This window comes from Manihot esculenta, chromosome 17 (assembly GCF_001659605.2).
Source record: "Manihot esculenta cultivar AM560-2 chromosome 17, M.esculenta_v8, whole genome shotgun sequence".
Classification (NCBI taxonomy): Eukaryota; Viridiplantae; Streptophyta; class Magnoliopsida; order Malpighiales; family Euphorbiaceae; genus Manihot; species Manihot esculenta.
Window position 1 is genome coordinate 31,177,339 of NC_035177.2, and position 21,014 is coordinate 31,198,352.

The 21,014-nt window shown below is 31.6% G+C and overlaps 4 protein-coding genes across 7 annotated transcripts; 3 read left to right on the forward strand and 1 right to left on the reverse strand.

Annotated features, from left to right (window-relative positions):
- Positions 1-270: 270 nt before the first annotated feature.
- On the reverse strand, positions 271-3,372 carry LOC110604787 (UPF0481 protein At3g47200). Of its 2 annotated transcripts, none has more exons than XM_043952329.1 (4): positions 2,987-3,372; positions 2,266-2,808; positions 1,990-2,148; positions 271-1,646 (listed from the first exon to the last, which is right to left on the reverse strand). In XM_043952329.1, exons 3-4 carry the CDS (start codon positions 2,000-2,002, stop codon positions 349-351), a joined length of 1,311 nt encoding a protein of 436 aa, XP_043808264.1. In that variant the 5' UTR covers positions 2,003-2,148; positions 2,266-2,808; positions 2,987-3,372; the 3' UTR covers positions 271-348. The 2 variants fall into 2 exon arrangements, with proteins under 2 accessions (XP_043808264.1, XP_021598784.1); XM_021743092.2 differs by adding an exon at positions 1,802-1,869 and having other exon boundaries at positions 1,990-2,808.
- Positions 3,373-6,680: 3,308 nt separating this feature from the next.
- On the forward strand, positions 6,681-8,444 carry LOC110604553 (probable adenylate kinase 7, mitochondrial). Its single transcript, XM_021742776.2, has 4 exons — positions 6,681-7,135; positions 7,312-7,452; positions 7,618-7,779; positions 8,030-8,444. The coding sequence occupies exons 1-4, from the start codon at positions 6,761-6,763 to the stop codon at positions 8,180-8,182; spliced, it is 831 nt and encodes a 276-aa protein (XP_021598468.1). The 5' UTR covers positions 6,681-6,760; the 3' UTR covers positions 8,183-8,444.
- A 1,829-nt stretch (positions 8,445-10,273) lies between these two features.
- Positions 10,274-13,376, forward strand: LOC110605653. 3 transcript variants are annotated; one of them, XM_021744291.2, is made up of 3 exons: positions 10,274-11,812; positions 12,699-12,757; positions 13,162-13,376. In XM_021744291.2, exon 1 carries the CDS (start codon positions 10,527-10,529, stop codon positions 11,649-11,651), a length of 1,125 nt encoding a protein of 374 aa, XP_021599983.1. In that variant the 5' UTR covers positions 10,274-10,526; the 3' UTR covers positions 11,652-11,812; positions 12,699-12,757; positions 13,162-13,376. The 3 variants fall into 3 exon arrangements, with proteins under 3 accessions (XP_021599983.1, XP_021599981.1, XP_021599984.1); XM_021744289.2 differs by having other exon boundaries at positions 12,699-13,376; XM_021744292.2 differs by lacking the exon at positions 12,699-12,757.
- A 1,527-nt stretch (positions 13,377-14,903) lies between these two features.
- LOC110604947 lies at positions 14,904-15,926 on the forward strand. Its single transcript, XM_021743229.1, has one exon. The coding sequence runs from the start codon at positions 14,904-14,906 to the stop codon at positions 15,924-15,926; it is 1,023 nt and encodes a 340-aa protein (XP_021598921.1).
- The last annotated feature ends 5,088 nt before the right edge of the window (positions 15,927-21,014 follow it).

Genomic DNA, 21,014 nt, shown 5'->3' on the forward strand with positions numbered 1-21,014 from the left:
AAATTTAATATAGTATTAGGACCTCCTATAAATATGTCAGGCACCGAAAATCCTATAAATATATTATACACCGATGACAATAAAATTTTAAATGCGAGAGGCGTGTTAAATCCTATATCGATTGTGAAAAGGGATTGTATAGGCTATAAATACTCCTCCCTTATTTACTTTGAATCAAAAGTCTCTTAATTACTTTGAATCAAAAGTCTCTTAATTACTTTGAATTAACTTTTGAATTGAGTTAAATCTGACACAAATTTAACATATTAATTTTATGTGAAAAAAATCCATCCAATTGTAATATTAGTCCATCTGAACCAATTATATAAGCCTAAACATAGGGAGATGCTACTTAATTATGGTAAACAAGGTCTGCAAAACGGTGAGAATAAGGAAGGTAGCAGCCACAATTTGAGAAGCAATAGCCCATGGTGTTCCAAAATAATTCCTCATAAACATAGCTCGCCATCTGGGCCACCTCCGGTGGCAGTACTCGTTCACTTTTTCGCAGAGATCCAAGTAATAGTACTGCTTCACATAGGCATCATGGTAAAGCTTGTTGAAGAACTGGGTTGCATCCTCTGGATTCAACCAATTATCAATGATCCCATTATCTGTGAGTATGTCCATGTCCCTGGCTGTGTTGATGAGGTTGTCTAGGAGTATGGCATATGAGGTGATTCTAGTTGATAATTTTGGACAACACTGCTCATAGCTAATCAGGTTTCGAATGATAACTTCTGTTGTCTCCTGAATTAGCAGTGATGGGATTTCCAGCACACCGCCAGTGAATTTTATATCGAGGATGCTTTTTGCCTCTCCCTTTCTGAATTTGATGCCTGCGTCTACAAGATTTGTTGCAGAAGGAATAGGTTGCCATCCAAGCGTTCTATCTTCAGCTTTTCCAGAGGACAAAACCAGCCAATTTCTTAGGAGGTCAAGTATATGCTTTTGTTCATGGAAAGGTTGAACTATTGGAGGTGGTGTGAATGAAAAAATGTTGTGGAAGAATTTAAGGGCAAGCTGAGTAAGAGGCTTGCTTCCAGATTCCCTGGTCATGTTGAACAATTTTTCAAGCACAAACCAAGGTATTTGGTTTTCTAGCAAGATCAAGTCATGATATAGATACTGAAGCATACAAGACATGGTAAAAATTGGGTCATCATCTTCCCTAAGGATCTCATTATCATCCTTTCGAAACAGTTCGATGATGAAGCAACCATCGAGTACCAAAATTTTGACGAACTCATCAGGTTTGACATCTACAGGTCCAGCATAGCATGCACGAGCATCTTCCTCAATTTCCCAGATAGCTTTGATGAACTCCTTCAACATCTTCTCACTGCAGGGTGCTTTGGAGAGGAGGCCATGGAGATACTTGAGCTTAACTTTCTCTGTAGGTTTTAGCTTTGGTTTGTGATGGTACCAGGGACCAATTGAAAATGCATTGGGGACATACGCCTTTTCATTGTGCCTTTGGAGTATGTGAGGGATTTTGAAGATGCAGCATTTTTCAGACATTGATAAATTTTGAGACATCATCTCTTTGAAGGAAGAGGCCAGTGAATCAACATTAATTGAGATGTGATTCCCTCCTGTTGAAGAGGAGGTGATATCATGATATTTTCCACCCTCTCCCATCAAACCTGTTGAGAAGGAAAGGAATGATAGAGCACAATATAAATATATCTTATTTGATAAATAATTATGTGTGAAAAATATTGGGTTCAACTTATAAACAGTCATAGATTTTGATATGCATAACACTACTCCAGCAGCTAATCAAAGATGGAGGCATTACCTTCATTACATTATCTAACTGCAATTGCAAGTTCTTGTCGCCTTACCCAAGGGCCAAGGCCCTAGCCCCTAGCACATCATTAAGCATAGAGACTATTCATTATGCATGGAAGAGGAAGCAACGTATGCAGCAGAAAATAGCTAGTTGACGACCTTGAGGCAATTAACAGAGAAAGTTTGAAGACGTACCAATCAATGACATCAAGTTTTACTAGACATCAAATGATTCCTTTGTGGAGAGAAGCCTTGAAGGGAAGCTTGCTTCAATGCAAAATGGCTACTGATTGTCCTCGACTTATTGGGTAATGCAATGGGACATGGCGTCGAAGTTCAATATATTAGCACAATCTGATAAAAGTAGGTAATAAAAAATAAGAAAGAATGCAAATGGCTGTTAGTACCAATTGGAAATAAGAGCAAGTCTTTTGTGTAAATTATCATTTTGTTAAATATCATATTCTTTACTTTGGTCGTCATTTCACCTTTCCTTGAAACGCAGATTTCACGAGAATTTATCCTTTGCTTGCAGAAAAAAAGAAAGAACTCATGTTCTACGCTTCTTTTGGTTCAATTGTTTAATCAGTTGCAACCATTACGATATAAGGACCTCTTTATTTTCAATTTTTTAATTATATAACCCTCTTTCTCTGAAAGGGAAAGGAAGAACTCATACGTTTCAAATACAATATTTTTTGAATTTTATTGAAAGAAAAACATAAATAGTACTCATTAGCTAGCATTCTTACTGCCTTTGAGTCATAAATTGTTGGACTGCGATCTTGGAGAGTTCATGTATCAAAACCTGATGATCGTAGCTAAGGCTGCTTCCTGCTTGAGCATAAAATCCTGACCGTGCAACTATTGCTAAGCGGCCATTTTTAATTTCTTTCACCAACAGACATGTTCAGTGAACGAGTATTTGTGAAAAAACAGAGGACATGCTCTGATAACTCGAATCAGAGAACCAAGGGCAGCAAGCATAGCCAACGAGCATGAAGGATTTTGAAGCTACACAATATGGAAATCAAATTCATAATTTGTAAATTCAGTCATTGAGATTTAAGAAAGGAAAAGGGAAATTCTCATTTGATCTTATTATAAATCCTCCAAAGATAAGACGGGATCTAATCCCTATTTCATGACAGCAGAAATCAAAACAAATCCAAATCTGCTAACCGTAAATTACCTCCTTTACGGAAGAATCCTGGATTTGCAACTTTCTCCCACTCCTCCATTGCATGCTGAAGTGACTCGCCTAGGGGGAATTGAAGAGGAAAAACGGAGGACACCAAATGAAGAACGAGAGCAGAAGCATAGTTTTAATAGTGTGTCGTTCTCAGCTCAAGATTGTCTTTAGAACTGGTATGGTTCCATCGATGAAGTGTAATTTGTGTTTGGAGAGAAGAGCCATTTTCATGGATCTTAAGTAGTTAAGAGCATTCGATGCAAACAGAATTTAACAAACAATAATCAGAAATGAAAAGGATTTTTCAGGTCTTGTGGGTTTGCGATTGTTTTGACAATTAGATTCCCTTTCTTTTGGAGAAAATATTCTTCACAAAAAATTTTCATATTTTCTGCAGATTGAAATACTAAAAAAATTAGTTAAATGGAAAATGTTTTATTAGTCAAAAATAAAATTTTAAGTTATAACTTTCCTTATTTTGAAAAAAAAAAGTCATCTCCTATATTTTAACAATTTTATTAATAAATTTATACATAAATTTGTTTGTATATTTTATTTTTAAAATTAAAATTAAATAACAAAAAATAATTTTGTTAATATTTTTTTATTTTTCATAAGAAAATATTTTTAACATAAATTATTTTTAAAAAATAAATAAAGCTTTAATATTTATAAAAGTATGTAGATATATTGAAATTTATTTATATAAATAATTAATTAAATATAAAATATATTTATTTTCGTCTATATATCTTTTAAAATCTATTATTTAATCTTTACATTAGAAAAAATTATAAATTAGTTCATACCATTAAAATTATAATTAAATTGCTGTTAATTTTTATGAAAATGATCAAAATGACTTTTAAATAAAAAAACTCAACTAAATACTAATTTTCACTTCTAAATTTGTGCATCTCACTGTCTCTCCTTCTCGATCTTCTTCTTCTTACTCTCGGTCTCGCCTTTCTCCTGGATCTCATTGTCATTACCATCATCACTGGTACTGTTTTGTCTCGCCTTTACTCTAGATCTCGCCGTCATCGCGGTGATCTCACTGTAATAAGCTCTCAATTTCGATCTCGCCTTTGCTGTGGTTGAATTTGTGACAACTCTTCCAGCAATAATTTTGTATTTGTAATTATAATTGTAATTAGTTGTTTTATTTTTAAAATGGAAGAATTTATATTGAATTTTGAGTGATTTTCCTATTGATTTGGCCATAGAATTAGGGAAGAAGGGAAAGGGATAAAGAATGCATGTTATATCTTTAATTTCAGTTATTTGAATCAAACCAAATTAAATTAATTTAATTTGATTCGATTTGGTTATTCTCTAATTTCCATTCGATTTTGGTTGTAAATTTGTATGATTCTAATTTTTCATTTTTTGATTTCGGTTCATAACTAAATCAACGGAACATTAACTTATAATTATACCATTTTTTAATTTAATTTAATTTTCAATATTCTTAAACTATAAGAGTTTATTTGTAAATATTTATAATACTTAAAAATTAATTTATAAAAATATAAGAGTTTTTGATAAATAACTACAACATTAAAAAATCAATTCATATAAAATATGAAACTTATTTCTAAATATTATAATTATTTAGGGATTAATTCATAAAATTAAAATAACTTATTTCAAAATATACTATAGGAATTCAATCATAAAATACAAGGATTATTTAAAAATAATTAAATATATAGGAGTTGATTTTGAGATTTTACTCTAAATATTTATAAAATACAGAAATCAATTTAAAAAAATATATATGAACTTTATTATAGATTCAATTAAATCTCAAGAAGTATATTGTTTGAGATTAAAAATATATATTAAGGATAGTTTGATTATTTTTATTAAAATAAATGGGAGGTTAATGGAGAATTTGATAGTAGGGACTAAATTATAATTTTTTAAAATGTTAAGGATTAAATTATAGAATTTTTAAAATATGAGGTAAAATAGGCATTTCATTAAATTAGAAGGACTAAACTGTAATTTATCCATTTTTATATAATTTTATTTAAAAATTTTATAGAAATATTAATTTTTATATGAAAATTAATAATAAAATTATGTTTTTATAGATTATTAATTTTTTAGAATAAATGTGGATTATCAATTAAAATATATAAAATCAAATAAATTTGGTAACAGTAATAATAATTAAATTTAGAATAAATTAAAAATATTTAAAAATATTAATCAAATTCGAATTAGGGTATGATGATTTTTATAAATATTTTATTCATCACCATTTTAGAAAATTAAAAGTTTTGATTTTTTTAATTGATTAAGACACTAGCAAAAGGTAACAACAATATATTTTAAAGTATAATGGTTGATTTAAAATTTAAGTGGACTCAATTGATATTAAAATTTATTTAAAATTGGAATTGATCTTGGAATGTAATTAACCAGTTAAGATTATATTATCCAAACATTTATTTCATATATAAATTTAATATAGATATAAAAAATTAAGCAAGCAACTAAAAGTTTTAGGATGAGCATTAATCTTTCTGAATTGAAGTCATGAACTGAAGTCATGTGTTGATTTTAATCAATAAAATAAATATTTGTTGATAATATTTTTCTTTTTAGTGGATTAATATAGAAATAAAAAAAATATTATTGAAATTAAAAATTATTAGTTTTTTCCTATATTTTTTACAAATAAATAATAAAATATAGTATATTAGTTATTTTATTTATTTTCCAAACTAAAGAGAAAATAAATAGTTTATTATTATTATTATATATTAATATTTTCCTTCCCAATTTTTTCTTATTTATTTTTGAAAATAATTTACTCTTACATTTTTATTTAAGAGGCAAATAATTCAATTCAAATTTTTTACCAATTAAATTCATATATTTTTATTAATAATTAAATAGTTTTGACATAATATAATATTTTTTTATAATTATAAATATTAAAAATTTAATATTTTAATTAATATAAAAATTAAAAAATATAGAAATAGTAAATAATTTTTAAAGTTATAAAAATGAAATTTTATTGTATATAAAAAATGTTATAATTAAAAAAATTAATATTTTATTATTAAAAATAATATTATATTAATAATGTTTTATTTACCTCTTAAATAAAAATATAAAAATTAATTAAAAAAATATAATTTCACTTTATTTAACTGAAAAAACATAAATATTTAATTGGACTGGTATTATTTTATTTTTTCGTCAGTTCAGTATTCAAATAATAATTGGAAATAGGGACGATAGCCAATATCCATATGGCATCGGTTCATTGGACAACTAGTACAGCAGTGGACAGTAGTTAACGGGTTTGGGAATTATCTACGTGGCAAAATATTACGCTGATTTTACGTAAAGCGTGTGGCGTATGTGGTTACAAAATAAAAAAAGCTTTGACCAAAATTCTTACATCAACGTGTCATGTTCCAAATCGAGCAACCGTGAAACCCCCACGTCTTGTGGACGCCTCGAACCCTTTTTAATTTGTCAGAGAGCGATAATCCCATGAAACAAGGTGTACAATATCATTCGCTAACGTCCAATTAGCACAGTCCTAACTAATGTGACAGCCAATCAAACTCTTTAAAACCGCTTAGGATCCTACTTCAGTAGTAGCATTAGCGTAATTTTGAAGCTTAATCAGTGGCATGATCGCGCTCCTTCCCTCTAATAAAACCTCACATTTGCCTTTTCCACTGTAGAAGGCTAGTGACTCTCTTTCCATCGCTAAGCGATTCTCTTCTCTTTGTCGCCGCCACCATGGCCGGACTGAGCCAACTGGGATTAGCCACAGGGTCCCCAGCTCTCCGCCGTCTCGGAATGCTTGCTAGCACCCGTGCCTACGGATCGGCGGCTGCGGTTCAATACGACTACGATTTCTACTACGACGACGATCATTCGGAGGCAGAACGAAGCAGAAAGTTGAATCGGGATTCGCGGATGCCGGAGCCAAGGCTAGACTCTGCTGCGGCGTCGGACTGGGGGAGAGGAGTGCAGTGGGTATTGATAGGGGATCCAGGAGCTCAAAAGCACGTTTACGCAGAAAAGCTTTCGAAACTTCTACAAGTTCCTCATATTTCCATGGGTAACCTGCTTCGGCAAGAGCTTAACCCTAACTCTTCTCTCTACAAACAGGTGCCTTTTTTGTTACCGTTTGCACTTCAAATCATGAATTTTATGTTGTTTAATTGATAGAATTTGAACATTTGAAGATTGAAGCGCATGCAGAATCGATTCATATGGTTCAATATTAGTTTAAATTTGGGCAAATTAATGTGAATTTTTTTATTTTTTTTCAATTACCAATTTAGATAGCAAGTGCGGTGAATGAAGGTAAGCTAGTACCTGAGGAAGTAATTTTTGGGTTGTTGTCCAAGAGGCTTGAAGAAGGTTACTGCAGAGGTGAAACTGGCTTCATTTTGGATGGCATTCCACGAACAAGGATTCAAGCTGTATGTCTCAAAGCTTTCTGGTTTGCATATGCATTTCTTTGTACCTCTTCAATGAATATAGATTTGTATAGCATGATCATTAAAATTGGAACGGTAGTAAAGCTCAGTAGTTGAACTGCACTGATGTTTTCTGTACATTAGTAACACTGTTTGATCTTTTGGCAGGAAATTCTTGATGAAATTGCTGATATCGATCTAGTTGTGAACTTTAAACGTACTGAAGATAACTTGGTGAAGAGGGATTTTCTTACCGTAGGAAACTCTATGTCCTCTGTTAATGATGGTGGAAGTGCCTTGAAGGAAAAGTTCCGGATATATGCAGAACAGGTGTTCTATATTGTCTTATTTTGTAGTGTAATGCTTGTTTGTGACATCCCTCAGTTCCTTTTTAATTTATTTTCTTGGATTGGGATTGTGGGTGAGATGAATTGTGCCATTTGAAAGAATAGCCACTTCAGCGTCTGCATTGTGTTTACTGCAATTTATTATTAAAGTTGAAGCTCACTAGTTAATATTTAATGAAGAAGGGTGAATGAAATGTGAATTTTTTCTGATAAGGTAATTTGCTTCTCTTCAGGGGAAGGCATTGGAAGATTACTACAGGAAGCAAAAGAAACTGGTGGACTTTCAAGTAGCGGGTGCACCTGGAGAAACCTGGCAAGGCTTGTTGGCAGCATTACACCTCAAGCATTTGGGTGCTGTTAATTCTTCACAGAAACTGGCTGCTTGAGATGTTTTGCCTTTTTAACTGGTGCATATCTGCCTTAGTCTCAATCCACATGGAGGTGTATTAAGTAAACATGTATAACATGGAACAATGAGTTGAGTCTATTGTCGAGTTGATTTTGAGTCTTTTGGTCTTTTACGAGTTTTAGGTTAGTGCAGTTTTGAGGCGGTATTTCTAAGGTGATTTTGGCGAAGAGATAAAAAGACAAAGAAACACTGACATGTAAAGACTCTTATACAACACATGCTTGTTATGTTTCCACCAATCATTTCCTTTTTTTTTTTCCCCTTTTTGTTGCTTTATGGCTTATATTTTTGCATTTCAGTCCTTTTATTGCATTGAACAGATTTTAGATTATGGATTTGTTATCTGTGTTTCCCTCCATGATCCTTGCCTTTTAGGCATTTTCAATACTAGTTGTAAATAAGTTGAAAGCGGAGTTTAAAATTTGATCGACAAAAATTGAATAAAATTTTAATATTTTTTAAAAATTTGATTAATTATGCTAAAATTTGAAATTTTAGATTATAATGTTAAAAACAGGGAAAATTTTCACATGGCCTTTTTATTTTTATGCTTTGAAGCAAAAACCAGCTATAATGAGGCATTCGAAATTAGCGTAATGATTTGATTTATATGGAAGCAAGAAATACAAGGACATCAAAGGAAATTGCTCCTCAGAAATTTTTAAAATTTATCAGAAAATTTTCATTGTTTGAAACATGCAAGAAAAATACTTATAATTCTAAAAAATTGATATATAATTTGAGGCCTGTTTTGGCTGAATGGAAAGCTAGTAATATTTTATTAAATCTGAATTCATTTAAACTTACATAAAAAATTGAAATTAATTCAAAAAATCAAAATTAACTTATCTAAGACCAAGAAATGATACAATGACATTTAATTTTCTTTTTTCAAATAAATTTAAAGTTTGTTTTTTCAATGTGTTTCTTTTGTTTAAAAGCCAAGGGAGATTTCAGATTTCATAAATAAAAATAAAGGTAAATTATATTTTAATATTGAATCTTAATATAATTAATGAATTAATTTTTATATTTTTAAAATTTAACCTTTAAATTTTTTTCGATTGGTTAAATAAAAAAATAAATATTTCAAATGCTTAAAATATCATCTTGAACACTGATGTTCTAAGATTCATAAAATAGAATAGGATTTACGGTGTGAGTGTAAGTTTACTTACAAATATTACGTCTTTCATTTATATATATTTTTTTCTTATTCTCTAGTGATGCATAATCGCCATCCTATTATAATACGATTTGTCCCTGTCATTCAGATCCGTACGTACGAAATAATTTTATTCATTATAAATATTGGTGCAAAACTAGTAAATAGTTAAATTTTTTTGAAAGTATAATTTTTTTTAAAATATTTTTTATAAAAATTTATAATCTATTTAAAAGTTAGTTATTATCACTTAAAAATAATTGAAATTATAAATATTTTCGGAAAGTTTTAAAGTCAAGTATTAAAGTTTTGAAATTGTAAATATTAAAATATTTTAATTAATGAAAATTAAAGAATAAAAATATTAAAAATTAGTTAAATGCTATATTATAAATAAAAATTAATAAAGATTTAAATATTTTTTTAAAATAAAAAATGAAGAATTAAAATATTTAAATTATAATAAATAAAAATTAATTAATCAGAAATTTAATTATATGATTTTAAAATATAGAAATTAATTAATTAATTATATTAAAATTTAATGATATAAGTGTATTTTATCTATTTAAAAATATAATAAAAATATTTCTAATACGTTTTAAAGATAAAAATGAATAGAGAAGTTTTAATTTAAATGGATTGATTATATAAATATATTTAAATGTTTTATTGAGAATTAATTTATTAATTATATTAAAATTTAAAATTTAAAATATAATTTTTCTGAAAATAATAAACCAACCACAGAAAAGATTTCAAAATTCCTAAAACCCTAATTTCAAAAGTGAGATTTTTAAGATTTTAAAATCTACACCACCTTTTTTCTTTGATTTGCAAACTTAGCTGCCATATTTATTGAAAAATCCATTAGGATACTTCTTTAAAAAAAAAATCTAATCTAATCTGCCAAAACATCACCATACATCATAAATCTTTACCTTCCCCAGACTGTTGTGTGGGCAAAGGGTGAAAGTCTCTGGTTTAGCACAATAAGCCCCGCTGTTTCTCTGTGAGTGAACTGCAAAGAGGGCTTTTTTTTTTTCTGCAATTTTCCCACTAGGGTTTCGTTTCCAGTTGCAAAGCTCGCAATAGTCGGCCTCTCATATCCTGTAATTTTATATTGCTAAAACCCCTGCCTTCTATTTTCCAATCAATGCTTCGTTTCTTGTCCAAATTACTCACAAATCATAACTCCAAAACGGGTTGCACTCGATTTGTTCGAACGCTTTCATCTTCAAGCTCAAAAGCTCACGATTTAACACTCCATTACCTCACCAACTCATGTGGGATGTCTCTACAAAGTGCTACTTCAGCTTGCAAGTTTGTTCGTATTCAGAGCGAAGATAAAGCGGATTTGGTTCTTCAACTGCTAAGAGCTAAAGGGTTTACTCTATCTCAAATTGCTTCCTTAATTTCAAACCGACCATATATTATTTCATCCGATCCAGATAAAATCCTTAAACCCAAGCTCGAATACTTTGAGTCACTGGGTTTTGCAGCTCCCTCGCTTCCCAATATGCTATGTGCTGATGCAACGATTCTATCAACTAGTTTAAAGAATCGGATTTTGCCTAACATTGATTTTCTTAGGGGATTTCTTGAGACCGAGGATGATGTTCTCTGGACCTTGAAGCGATGGTTCAGTGTCGTTAGGTACGATACTGAATTGATGATGTCTACGATATGCACTTTGTGTGCTTGTGGTGTGCCAGTACCCACTATTAGGAAGCTAGTACTATTGCACCCTAAACTACTAATTATTGGATTTTATTCTTATGAAGAAAAGATTCAAGAACTCAAGGGAATGGGGATTGAGCCGACGAGCAAGGTATTTCTGACTGCTTTCTTTTCTATGTGCGTCATGAGCAGAAGGAAGTGGGAAAGGAAAAAGAAATTCTTAATGAGCTTTGGTTGGTCTGAAAGAGATTTTCTTATGGCTTTTAGAGTACAGCCATTATTTGTGACTACATCTGAGCAGAAGATGAAGAAAGTAATGGAGTTCTATCTGACCAAAGCCGGTTTGCAGGTTTCAGATCTTGTTAGATCCCCACATCTTCTTAGGATTAGTTTGGAGGGAAATGCGATACCAAGATGCTCTGTTTTGGAAGTGCTAATGTCGAAGGGCTTGATTAAGAAGAAATTAAATGTTGTTGCGGCATTAAGGATGTCTAGAAAACCATTCGAAACCAAATATTTAACTTATTTCAAGGAGGACTGCCCTGAGTTGATCCAGGCATACCAAGCCAAGACATTTCAAGGATTTGGTATGAACATATGATGGGTGATTTTATAAAGGAAGCTTTGGTCACAAGAGATGCAGAAGAAACAGCTGCTATGGTTTTGACAATATGCAGTTATGCATTGGTTGGACCCATAAAAGCATCTCATGCTTGGATCAGACTGATTGACCATGATAACTTCTTAAGCTTGTTCTAAAAAGTTAAGTGTTTTTTTGCTGACAAAGCTTAGGCAAAACTTATGCTGGCCTGTATTTGTAATGGTTGATCGTAGATTTTGTGTATGTATCTATCTGAACAATCTTTTGATTCATTATAGATAGATTTAGAGTGCTCATGTTCATTTTATGCTAATCTTTTTAGTGGTCAACTAGTTTTCGCATCTTAGCATATTGGGAACATGAAGAATCTGAAGTCTACTGAGAAAACTTTTGGCTCAACTAGGCTTTACAAGTTGTTTGTCCTTTGTTGTTCATTTCAATTTGAGAGAATGTTGTTCTAGGCATCCGTATTTAATATGTTTACATTGCTTTTGCTTTTCTTTGTGATGTAAATTTTCTCTTCAACTAAGTTGATGCACAAAAGATCTGCTTAAGCAAAAGAAACAAATACACTGCATTGACTTCAATTTTATTGAAGCTTACTAAGTACCTATATAATTTACTCCACTCAGTTTTATATGTAGGTAGCATGTCCTACATATAAAAGACCTAGGCAAACCTTTCTTCTAGCAAAAGCTAGCTTTTGTATTTTATTGCCTTGGTCCATTTTCTTAATATGGTGTTAGAGCCAACACCTTTCTTGATGTCGTTGGATTCTTGCAAACGTCCAGTCATGTAACTTTGGGTGTGAGGAGGTTGTATTAGTTTCCTGCATTGGTTAGGCATGGGGGTAATGTGCTCTTTATAAAGACTTAGCAATCCTCCCCTTTTGAGCTAATGATCGGGGTTGAGTTAGGTCTACATCCATTTCTTATCACTACTATTATATGGCTCCTAATGTCATTAGTTTCACTCCCATGGGTGATAATTCAGCTGTTTTATCTGATTAATGAACTGCAACATATTAAGATGTTCATTTAAATGCAGGTTTCATATCATGGAAGAAAATTTTTGGAGCACATTAATTGCTGATCCTTTGATCAGAGGTAGAACTGCTTAATATGATTTTGTAACTCTGCAAAGCGTAGACAACTTATTTGTTTATTTATTTTTGGTTGAGCCAAGGATATTGTTTACAGAACTCTAGTATCTACATGCCAGATTGAAGTTCTTTGATCGCCCTCTGTCTATGAATTGTTTTGTTCATTTGTTTTTTGGGAGTGGGAAACAGGAAATGAGTTGCTATTGTATGATATGGTGCTGGGTTTTCTGTGAGCAGGGAAGACTGGGAGAAGAAACTTAGTTGCAGAGAACCATGCATTTGCAACCTTGTTAGTAATACTAGTTTGCTGCTTGAAAATTTTTTTCCCTGCCCTTTTTCTTATTATTGTTTGTTTTGTGATCTGCTCCCGCCTCCTCTGTCATATAGCTGATGGTTCTTTGCTTTTAGGAGAATTTTATGAAGTTCCACAAAGCTAATGACATGGTTGCATAGTCCATTGAGTGATACTGTCCCTGATATCACCAGAACAAAATGATTGCTAATATGGTTTATGCTTGGAAGAGTTTTATCTGCAAATTTTGGTTTGATTTATGTAATTATTTATTTTGTAAACTATATCATGATTGAATTCATCTGTCTGGTAAACTGATTTGGAATCTTAATAAACCTTTTGATATCTTTTAAGTTGATTTGGTGAACTATCCTTTGTATGCTAAAGCTTTTAGTGGAGAACGCTCTTGTGCCCATGAAGCATATGTCAAATCTGCAATATTTGAAGTGGTTTCATATTCTTAAGTAAAAAATGGACTGTAGTATCATATGCTAGGAATAGGCATTCAATTTGCTTTAGCCTATTTGAAAATCAAACTAAATTAAATTAATTTAGTATAATTTAGTTCATCAATTTTTTTTTTCAACTAAAACATATCTTGGGTGCCTTAAACGCTCATGTATCATTACTGTAAAAAGCTTAAAAATATATGTACCGATTTGACATGATTGCATCGCGATACCTAAAGATTATCAAGTAGGTGGATCAGTATTTTAATATAGATATGTATATATAGGGTTTAATGGATTTTAATTTTGATTTTCATATAACATTAAATGAATGGAATTAAATTAATAAAAAATGTTAAAATCTTAAACTAAAATCAATTAATTTAACTAAAACAATAGAATAAAGAATATTGAAATCTGTTAATTTAGTTAGTTTTTATTTTATTAACCGAATAATGTTTTCCATGGGATAAAATTTTAAGAGAAATTTCAGTAATTATACATAATTGGCTCCAATGGAATTTTGAATCTTAGACCTTTAAGGTGTAGAGACGATTCCACAATATATGGAACAGGTTAGATTTTAATTCAAGCCCATTCCCTCTAATTGAGCTTTCATGGATGCTACCGGCCACTTTGCGCGGTAGTACCACCACCCTCCCTTTTTTTTTCAATTAATGTTTTTTTCTTATATAATTGACTCCAGTTGAGTTTTAAACTTAAAGAAATCTGAAATGTAGAAACTGACTCTAATGTCAGTACAATTTAGCATATTGATGGAAGAGGTTAGCTCATTCTCTCTAATAGACCTCTCATTCCTTGTACTTGGAGTGGACGGGATGCTACCTGCCACTTTGGCTGGTAGGTACCGCCATCTTCCCACTTTTTGTTAACTTTTTTTTTTCTTGATTTTCTTTGTTATTTTAGCTTTGTTTTTATTTTTGAAATTATTCACAAATCTTGTAATGTTTTATTAGTTGCTTTTTTCAATTAATTTAATATTATTTGAATTTATTTAATTTTTTAATGATTATTTATAGATAATTTTGCGAAGTTTGATGTTTTTTTTACCATGCAATTGGAGATTTTTTTTTTTTAAGAAAACAAAACATCATATACGAAACGTATCGGGCATTCAGTTTGGATTTGAAGCTCAAACTGATGGAGAAATTATCCAATAGCCGATTCAAAAGGGTCTAGTCCTCGCCGAGCTCCTCCCTTCGCTTCAAAGTTCAAACACTCTCTTTGAGTGTGACTGTGACTGGGAGCGAGCCGAGAGGACCGACGCCGGCTCTTTCGTGCCGTTTTTCCGATAGAGTTTACGTTTCTAATTGCAAAGCTCGCTATTTTCGACTTCTTATATCCTGTAAGTTTCAATTGCTTGAACCCCTCCTTTCGATTTCCAGCAAATGTCTCGTTTCTTATCCAAATTACTCATAAATCATCCAATCATCAAATCCAAAGTGTGTTACCCTCGTTATATTCAACCGTCTTCATCTCTAAACTCAGCCTTAAGCTCAAATGACCGCCACCATTTAACGCTCAATTACCTCACCAACTCATGTGGGATCTCTCCGCAAACGGCTACTTCAATCTGCAAGCGAGTTCGTATTGAGAGCACAGATAAAGCGGATTTGGTTCTTCAACTGCTAAGAGCTAAAGGATTTACTCAATCTCAAATTGTTACCTTAATGTCAAGCCACCCACAACTTATTATAACCAATCCCGATAAAATCCTTAAACCCAAGTTTGAATATTTTGAGTCAATGGGTCTTTTAGGTCCATGGCTGCCGACTGCCATATGTGCAGACGGTAACGTTCTAGCTTGCAGTTTAAAGAATCGGATTTTGCCAAATGTTGATTTCCTTCAGGGTTTGCTTGAGACCGAGGAGAATGTTACCTTGGCTTTGAAGCGATGCTTCAGTGTGGTTCGGTACCGTACTGAATTTATGATGTCTACGATATGCACTTTGTGTGCTTGTGGTGTGCCAGTACCTACTATTAGGAAGCTAGCATTATGGCATCCTAAACTACTAATATTTGGACTTTATTCTTATGAAGTAAAGATTCAAGAACTCAAGGGAATGGGGCTTGAGCCAATGAGCAAGGTCTTTCTATATGCTTTCTTTTCAATGTGCGCCATGAGCAGAAGGAAGTGGGAAAGTAAAAAGAAATCTTTGATGAGCTTTGGCTGGTCAGAAAGAGATATTCTTATGGCATTCAGAGCACAAGCATTGTTCATGACTACCTCTGAGCAGAAGATGAAGAAAGTAATGGAGTTCTATCTGACCAAAGCTGGTTTGCAGATTTCAGATCTTGTTAGATGCCCACATCTTCTTAGGATTAGTTTGGAGGGAACTGCAATACCAAGATGCTCTGTTTTGGATGTGCTAATGTCAAAGGGCCTGATTAAGAAATTAAATGTTGTTTGAGCATTAAGGATATCTAAAAAACAATTTGAAACCAAATATTTAACTTGTTTCGAGGACTACCCTGAATTGATCCAGGCATACCAGGCTAAGACATTTCAAGGATTTGGTATGAAAATATGATGGGTGATTTTATAAAGGAAGCTTTGCTCACAAGAGATGCAGATGCAACAGCTGCTATGATTTTGCTATATGGCAGATAGGCTTTGGTTGACACATTAAAGCATCTAAGTTACCATGTCAAATACATGCTTAGACCAGACTGATTGACCATGTTAACTTCTTAAGCTTGTTCTAACCAGTAAGTGTTTTTTGCTGACAAAATTTAGGCAAAACTTATATGGGCCTGTGTTTGTAATGGTTGATCATAGACTTTGTGTATGAATCTGAACGATCTTTTGATTCATTATAAATTGATTTAGAGTGCTCAAGTTCATATTATGCTGATATTTTTACTGGTGAACTAGTTTTCTCATCTTAGCATCTTGGGAACATGAAGGATCTGAAATCTAATTTTGGGACTTTTGGCTGAACCAGGCTTGGCAAGTTGTTAGTCCTTTATTGTTCATTTTAATTTAAGAAAATGTCGTTTCTAGGCATCCGTATTTAATATGGTTACTTTGGTTTTGCTTTTTCTTTGTGAAGTAAAAACTTTCTCTACAAGTAAGTTGATGCACAAAAGATCTACTTAAGCGAAAGAAACAAATTCATTGCACTGGCTTCAATTTTATTGAAGCTTACTAAGTACCTATGTAATTATTCCTCTCTGTTTTGTATGTTATTGCCTAGGTCCATTTTCTTTATATGGTATTAGAGCCAACTCCTATCTTGATGTTGGTGGCTGCTTGCAATTTGCAAATGTCCGGTCAAGCAACTTTCGTACTCCAAAGATCCAGTCCTAGACATGAGGGAGTGTGTTTCTCACATCAGCCAAGTATAGAACAAATACTATCCTCCTCCTTCAAGGTGCATTTTGAAGTGGATTAGGCTTGAATAAACATGTTATTTAGGCCTCCTAACCAATGTTTGGCCTCACACTCCAGGTGTTAGCTTTGGGTGTGAGGAGCTTGTATTAGTATCCCACACTGATTAGGCATGGGGATAATGTGCTCTTTATAAAGACTTAGACCTCCCCTTTTGGTTGTGTCTAGGTTCATTTTCTGATCAGTACCTATGATATGGCTCCTAAATGTCATTTGTTTCACTCCCATGGCTGATCATTCAGCTGTTTTATCTGATTAATGAACTGCAATATATAAAGTTTAAGATGTTTATTTAAATGCAGGTTTCATATGGGAGAAAATTTTTGTACCACATTAATTGCTGATCCTCAAATCAGAGGTAGAAGTACTTAATATGATTTAGTAACTCTGCAAAGCATAGACACCTTATTCATTTATTTATTTTTATTGAGCCAAGGATATCGTTTACAGAACTCTCCTATCTATATGCCAGATTGAAGTTCTTTGATCTCCCTCTATCTGTGAATTGGTTTGCTCCTTTGTTTTTTGGGAGTGGGAAACAGAAAATGAGTTGCTATCGTGTGATATGTTGCTGGATTTTCTGTGAACAGAGAAGACTGGAAGAAGAAACTTAGTTGCAGAGAACCATGCATGTGCAGCCTCGTTAGTAATACTGGTTTGCTGCTTGGAATTTTTGCCCTGCCCTTTTGCTTATTATTGTTTGTTTTGTAGTCTGCTCCTGCCACCTCTGTTGAATAGCTGATAGGGAAAATTCTCAGATGGGCCTGGTCCACCATGTACCTAGAAGACATTGAAGTGGTTTCATCTGTTTTTCTATGGAGGAACCCCTTGTCTGTGCATTGGTTCATGATGAACTGGGTCCAAGCAAGTATTTCCCAAGCTGATAGTTCCTTGCCTTTAAGAGAATTTTATGAAGTTCCACAAAGCTAATGACCTGGATGCATTGCCCGTTGAGTGATATTGTCCCTGATATAACCAAATAAAATGATTGTTCTGGTTTATGCTTGGAAGAGTTTTTATCTGCAAAGTTTGGTTTAATTTATTTTGTAAACTGAATCATAATCGAATTCATCTATATGGTAAACTAATTTAGAATATCAATGAACTATTTGATTTCTTTTGAATTGATTTGGTGAACAATCCTTTTTATGCTAAATTTTTTTGTGGTGAACTAGGCTCTTGTGCCCATGAAGCATATATCAAATATGCAATATTAAAAAAATGGACTGCTGTATCATACGTGGAGTGGGCATTCAATTTGCTTCAATATATTTGAAAACCAAACTACATCAAATTAATTTGGTATAATTTCGTTCATCAATTTTTTAAGGAAAATTTACTATCAAGTCCCTATAGTAAGATAAAATTCACTAGTTGATATTTCTGTTTTGAAAAATGCATTAAAACATTCTTGACACTTTAAAAGGTTTATTAATCAATTCATACTAATTAGTACTTTTTAAAATATCAGAGATGTTTTAGTATATTTTTCAAAATAAAGAAATCAATTAATGAATTTTACTATACAATAAAGATTAAGTAGTATTTTTTTTAACTAAAAAGTATTTCTTGAAATGTTCTAAAACACTCACGGTGTCATTAATAATGTAGATCAATATTAAAATATATTAAATATGTGTCTTGATAATCCAGATCACATCTATTCTTTAAATGTTTTATAAATAATATTAGAATATTATTCTTATCTAATAGGATTTTATATCCTATCTGATTTAGAATTTCATATTCTATTTTATTTAAGATTTCATATTATATTCAAACTGTATTTAACACATTATATAAAGACTCACAACTTTCAAAATCGAGTACACTATTCTTTTCATCAATAAATTCTATAATTTATTTATCACGTATACTGACTTAAATATCAAAAAAGTTGTCAAAGCAACTCATTCAATGTTTTTTTTTTATTTTGCAGGTCGATACTCGAAGAGTTATGATGTGAACATCATTGTGGCCGAATGTGAAAATCCATATAAAAAGTTATATATCTCCCTTATACTTTATTATTATTATTATTTTTAAAGAAATTTAGACTCTTGCAACGAACATTTTTCATCACTAAAGGGCTATGTTCCATCGTAAAAAGCTTATGTGACATATTTGCAATGAAATTAATCATGTGTTTGATACTCTTATTGCAAATTTTTTGCTACCGAATTTGTATTTTTGTGATGATATTGCTAAGTCAACAACGAAATTTTACCGTCGCTAAATGACATGCATTGTTGTTTTTGAGTATCCTCAAACCCTCGTTAAGCATGAAGTTTATAAGATTTAATATCGTGTTAAAGGCTTAAAAAATCCCTTTTATTTTTAAAATTAAAAAAAAAAAGTTACAAATTATCTTATTGCAATATGGTAATCTCATATATTTTGCTTAACAACCAGTGATAAGCAATAATTACTTTTCACTTTAATATTTTGACTCTGCATTAACTTTAGGACCACATGGCATTATACGTCATCTTATGCAAATTCAATTTTTATGATTTTATATATGGTACAAGAATTATTTAGCAAATAAGGTTTAACATATTATATCATCTATAAAAGAAGTACAACTCTAAAGTGATATTACACTTTATATATCAAAAGACTCTTCATCAAATTCAAGTGATCTATTGGCTCCCCTAGGCGATATAAGAGCGACCCTTCAGGCAACCAATTGTCCATTTAAGCGACGTAAGAGCACCTCTAGACAACGTAAAAATACATTTTTAGGCAATCAATTGCCCACTTAGATGACGTAAGAGCACTTTTAGGTGTCGTAAGAGCGCTCTTAGGCGCCGTAAGAGTGCCTTTTCAGACTACCAATTATCCATTCAAGTGAAGTTAGAGCGCTCCTAGGCGACGTAAGAGAGCCCCTAAACAACGTAAAAGCACATTTGTAGGCAATTAATTGCCTACTTAGGCAACGTAAGAGCGCCCATTGGCGACATAATAACACCCTTACAGGCAATCAATTGCCCACTTAAGCGATTTGCATGCCCTCACTAACAATTGATACCCATGCAGCTTCTCATGATGGCAATATAATACCAAAACTCATCAATGTCAAACCACCAAAGCAGATAGGAACATAAGTGAGGTAATATTTATTCAATCATACAAGTTCATCTATTGAAACACTTATATTTTAGTTACATATTGATAACTTTAGTAATCTCATTTGAATTAAAGTGCACCCATAAAATATCATTACCATAAAATAAGTAGCAAAGAAACTAAGGTCTCAAAGATCAAAACACAAGGCGATAAATTCGTCAAGAGAAATCAAAGCAATCACTAAATTTCTGTAAGGCGATAAGTTCGTCAAAAGGAATAATCTAGTATCGAACTTAAAGATTCAACTACTGCAGGGGAACTGTTGATAGATTAATATTAAAATATATTAAATATGTATCTTAATAATCTAAATCACGTCAACTATTCAAATACCCTCTAACTCTTAATAAAATGTTATAATCCTAATAACAATATCATAATATTATCCTTAACTCATAGGATTTTATAATTTATCTTATTTAGACTCTATATTCTATTTTATTTAAGATTTTAAATCATATCCAAATTGTATCTAAAATATTATATAAGAAGTTCACAACTTCCATAATTAGATATATTATTCCCTCCATCAGTAAATTTTATAATTTACTCATTATATATATTAACTTAAACATTAAAGAGATTGCTAAAACAATCCACCTGATATTCTCTCTTATTTTGTAGTTCTATACTCAAAAAATTATACTGTGAACAACATCAATTAATAATATTAATCAAAACTCTAAAAAGCCTAAAAATATACATTGGCAGTTGAGATGTGATACGATTGCATTGCGATACCTAAGGACAATTTAATAGATCAAGTGGATTATAGTATTTTACCTAGTGGTAAGCATTCAGTTAATCGAATCGAATTGAAATTTTAACTAACTGAAATTTAAAGACTTTTAAAATATTAATCAAATCAAATAAAAATTAAAATAAAATTAAATATAACTAAAATATTCAGTCGATTATTGATTATTACTGAATTAATCAAAATAAAAAATTATTAATTAATTAAATATATAAATAAAAA

What these genes read in the sequence shown, in the direction of transcription:
- LOC110604553 (XM_021742776.2), top strand. Translation starts at nt 6,761, where the DNA reads ATGGCCGGACTGAGCCAACTGGGATTAGCCACAGGGTCCCCAGCTCTC. An exon ending in ACTCTTCTCTCTACAAACAG is followed by an intron (nt 7,136 to 7,311) that starts GTGCCTTTTTTG and finishes TTACCAATTTAG; the next exon opens with ATAGCAAGTGCGGTGAATGA. An exon ending in TCCGGATATATGCAGAACAG is followed by an intron (nt 7,780 to 8,029) that starts GTGTTCTATATT and finishes GCTTCTCTTCAG; the next exon opens with GGGAAGGCATTGGAAGATTA.
- LOC110605653 (XM_021744289.2), top strand. Translation starts at nt 10,527, where the DNA reads ATGCTTCGTTTCTTGTCCAAATTACTCACAAATCATAACTCCAAAACG.
- LOC110604947 (XM_021743229.1), top strand. Translation starts at nt 14,904, where the DNA reads ATGTCTCGTTTCTTATCCAAATTACTCATAAATCATCCAATCATCAAA.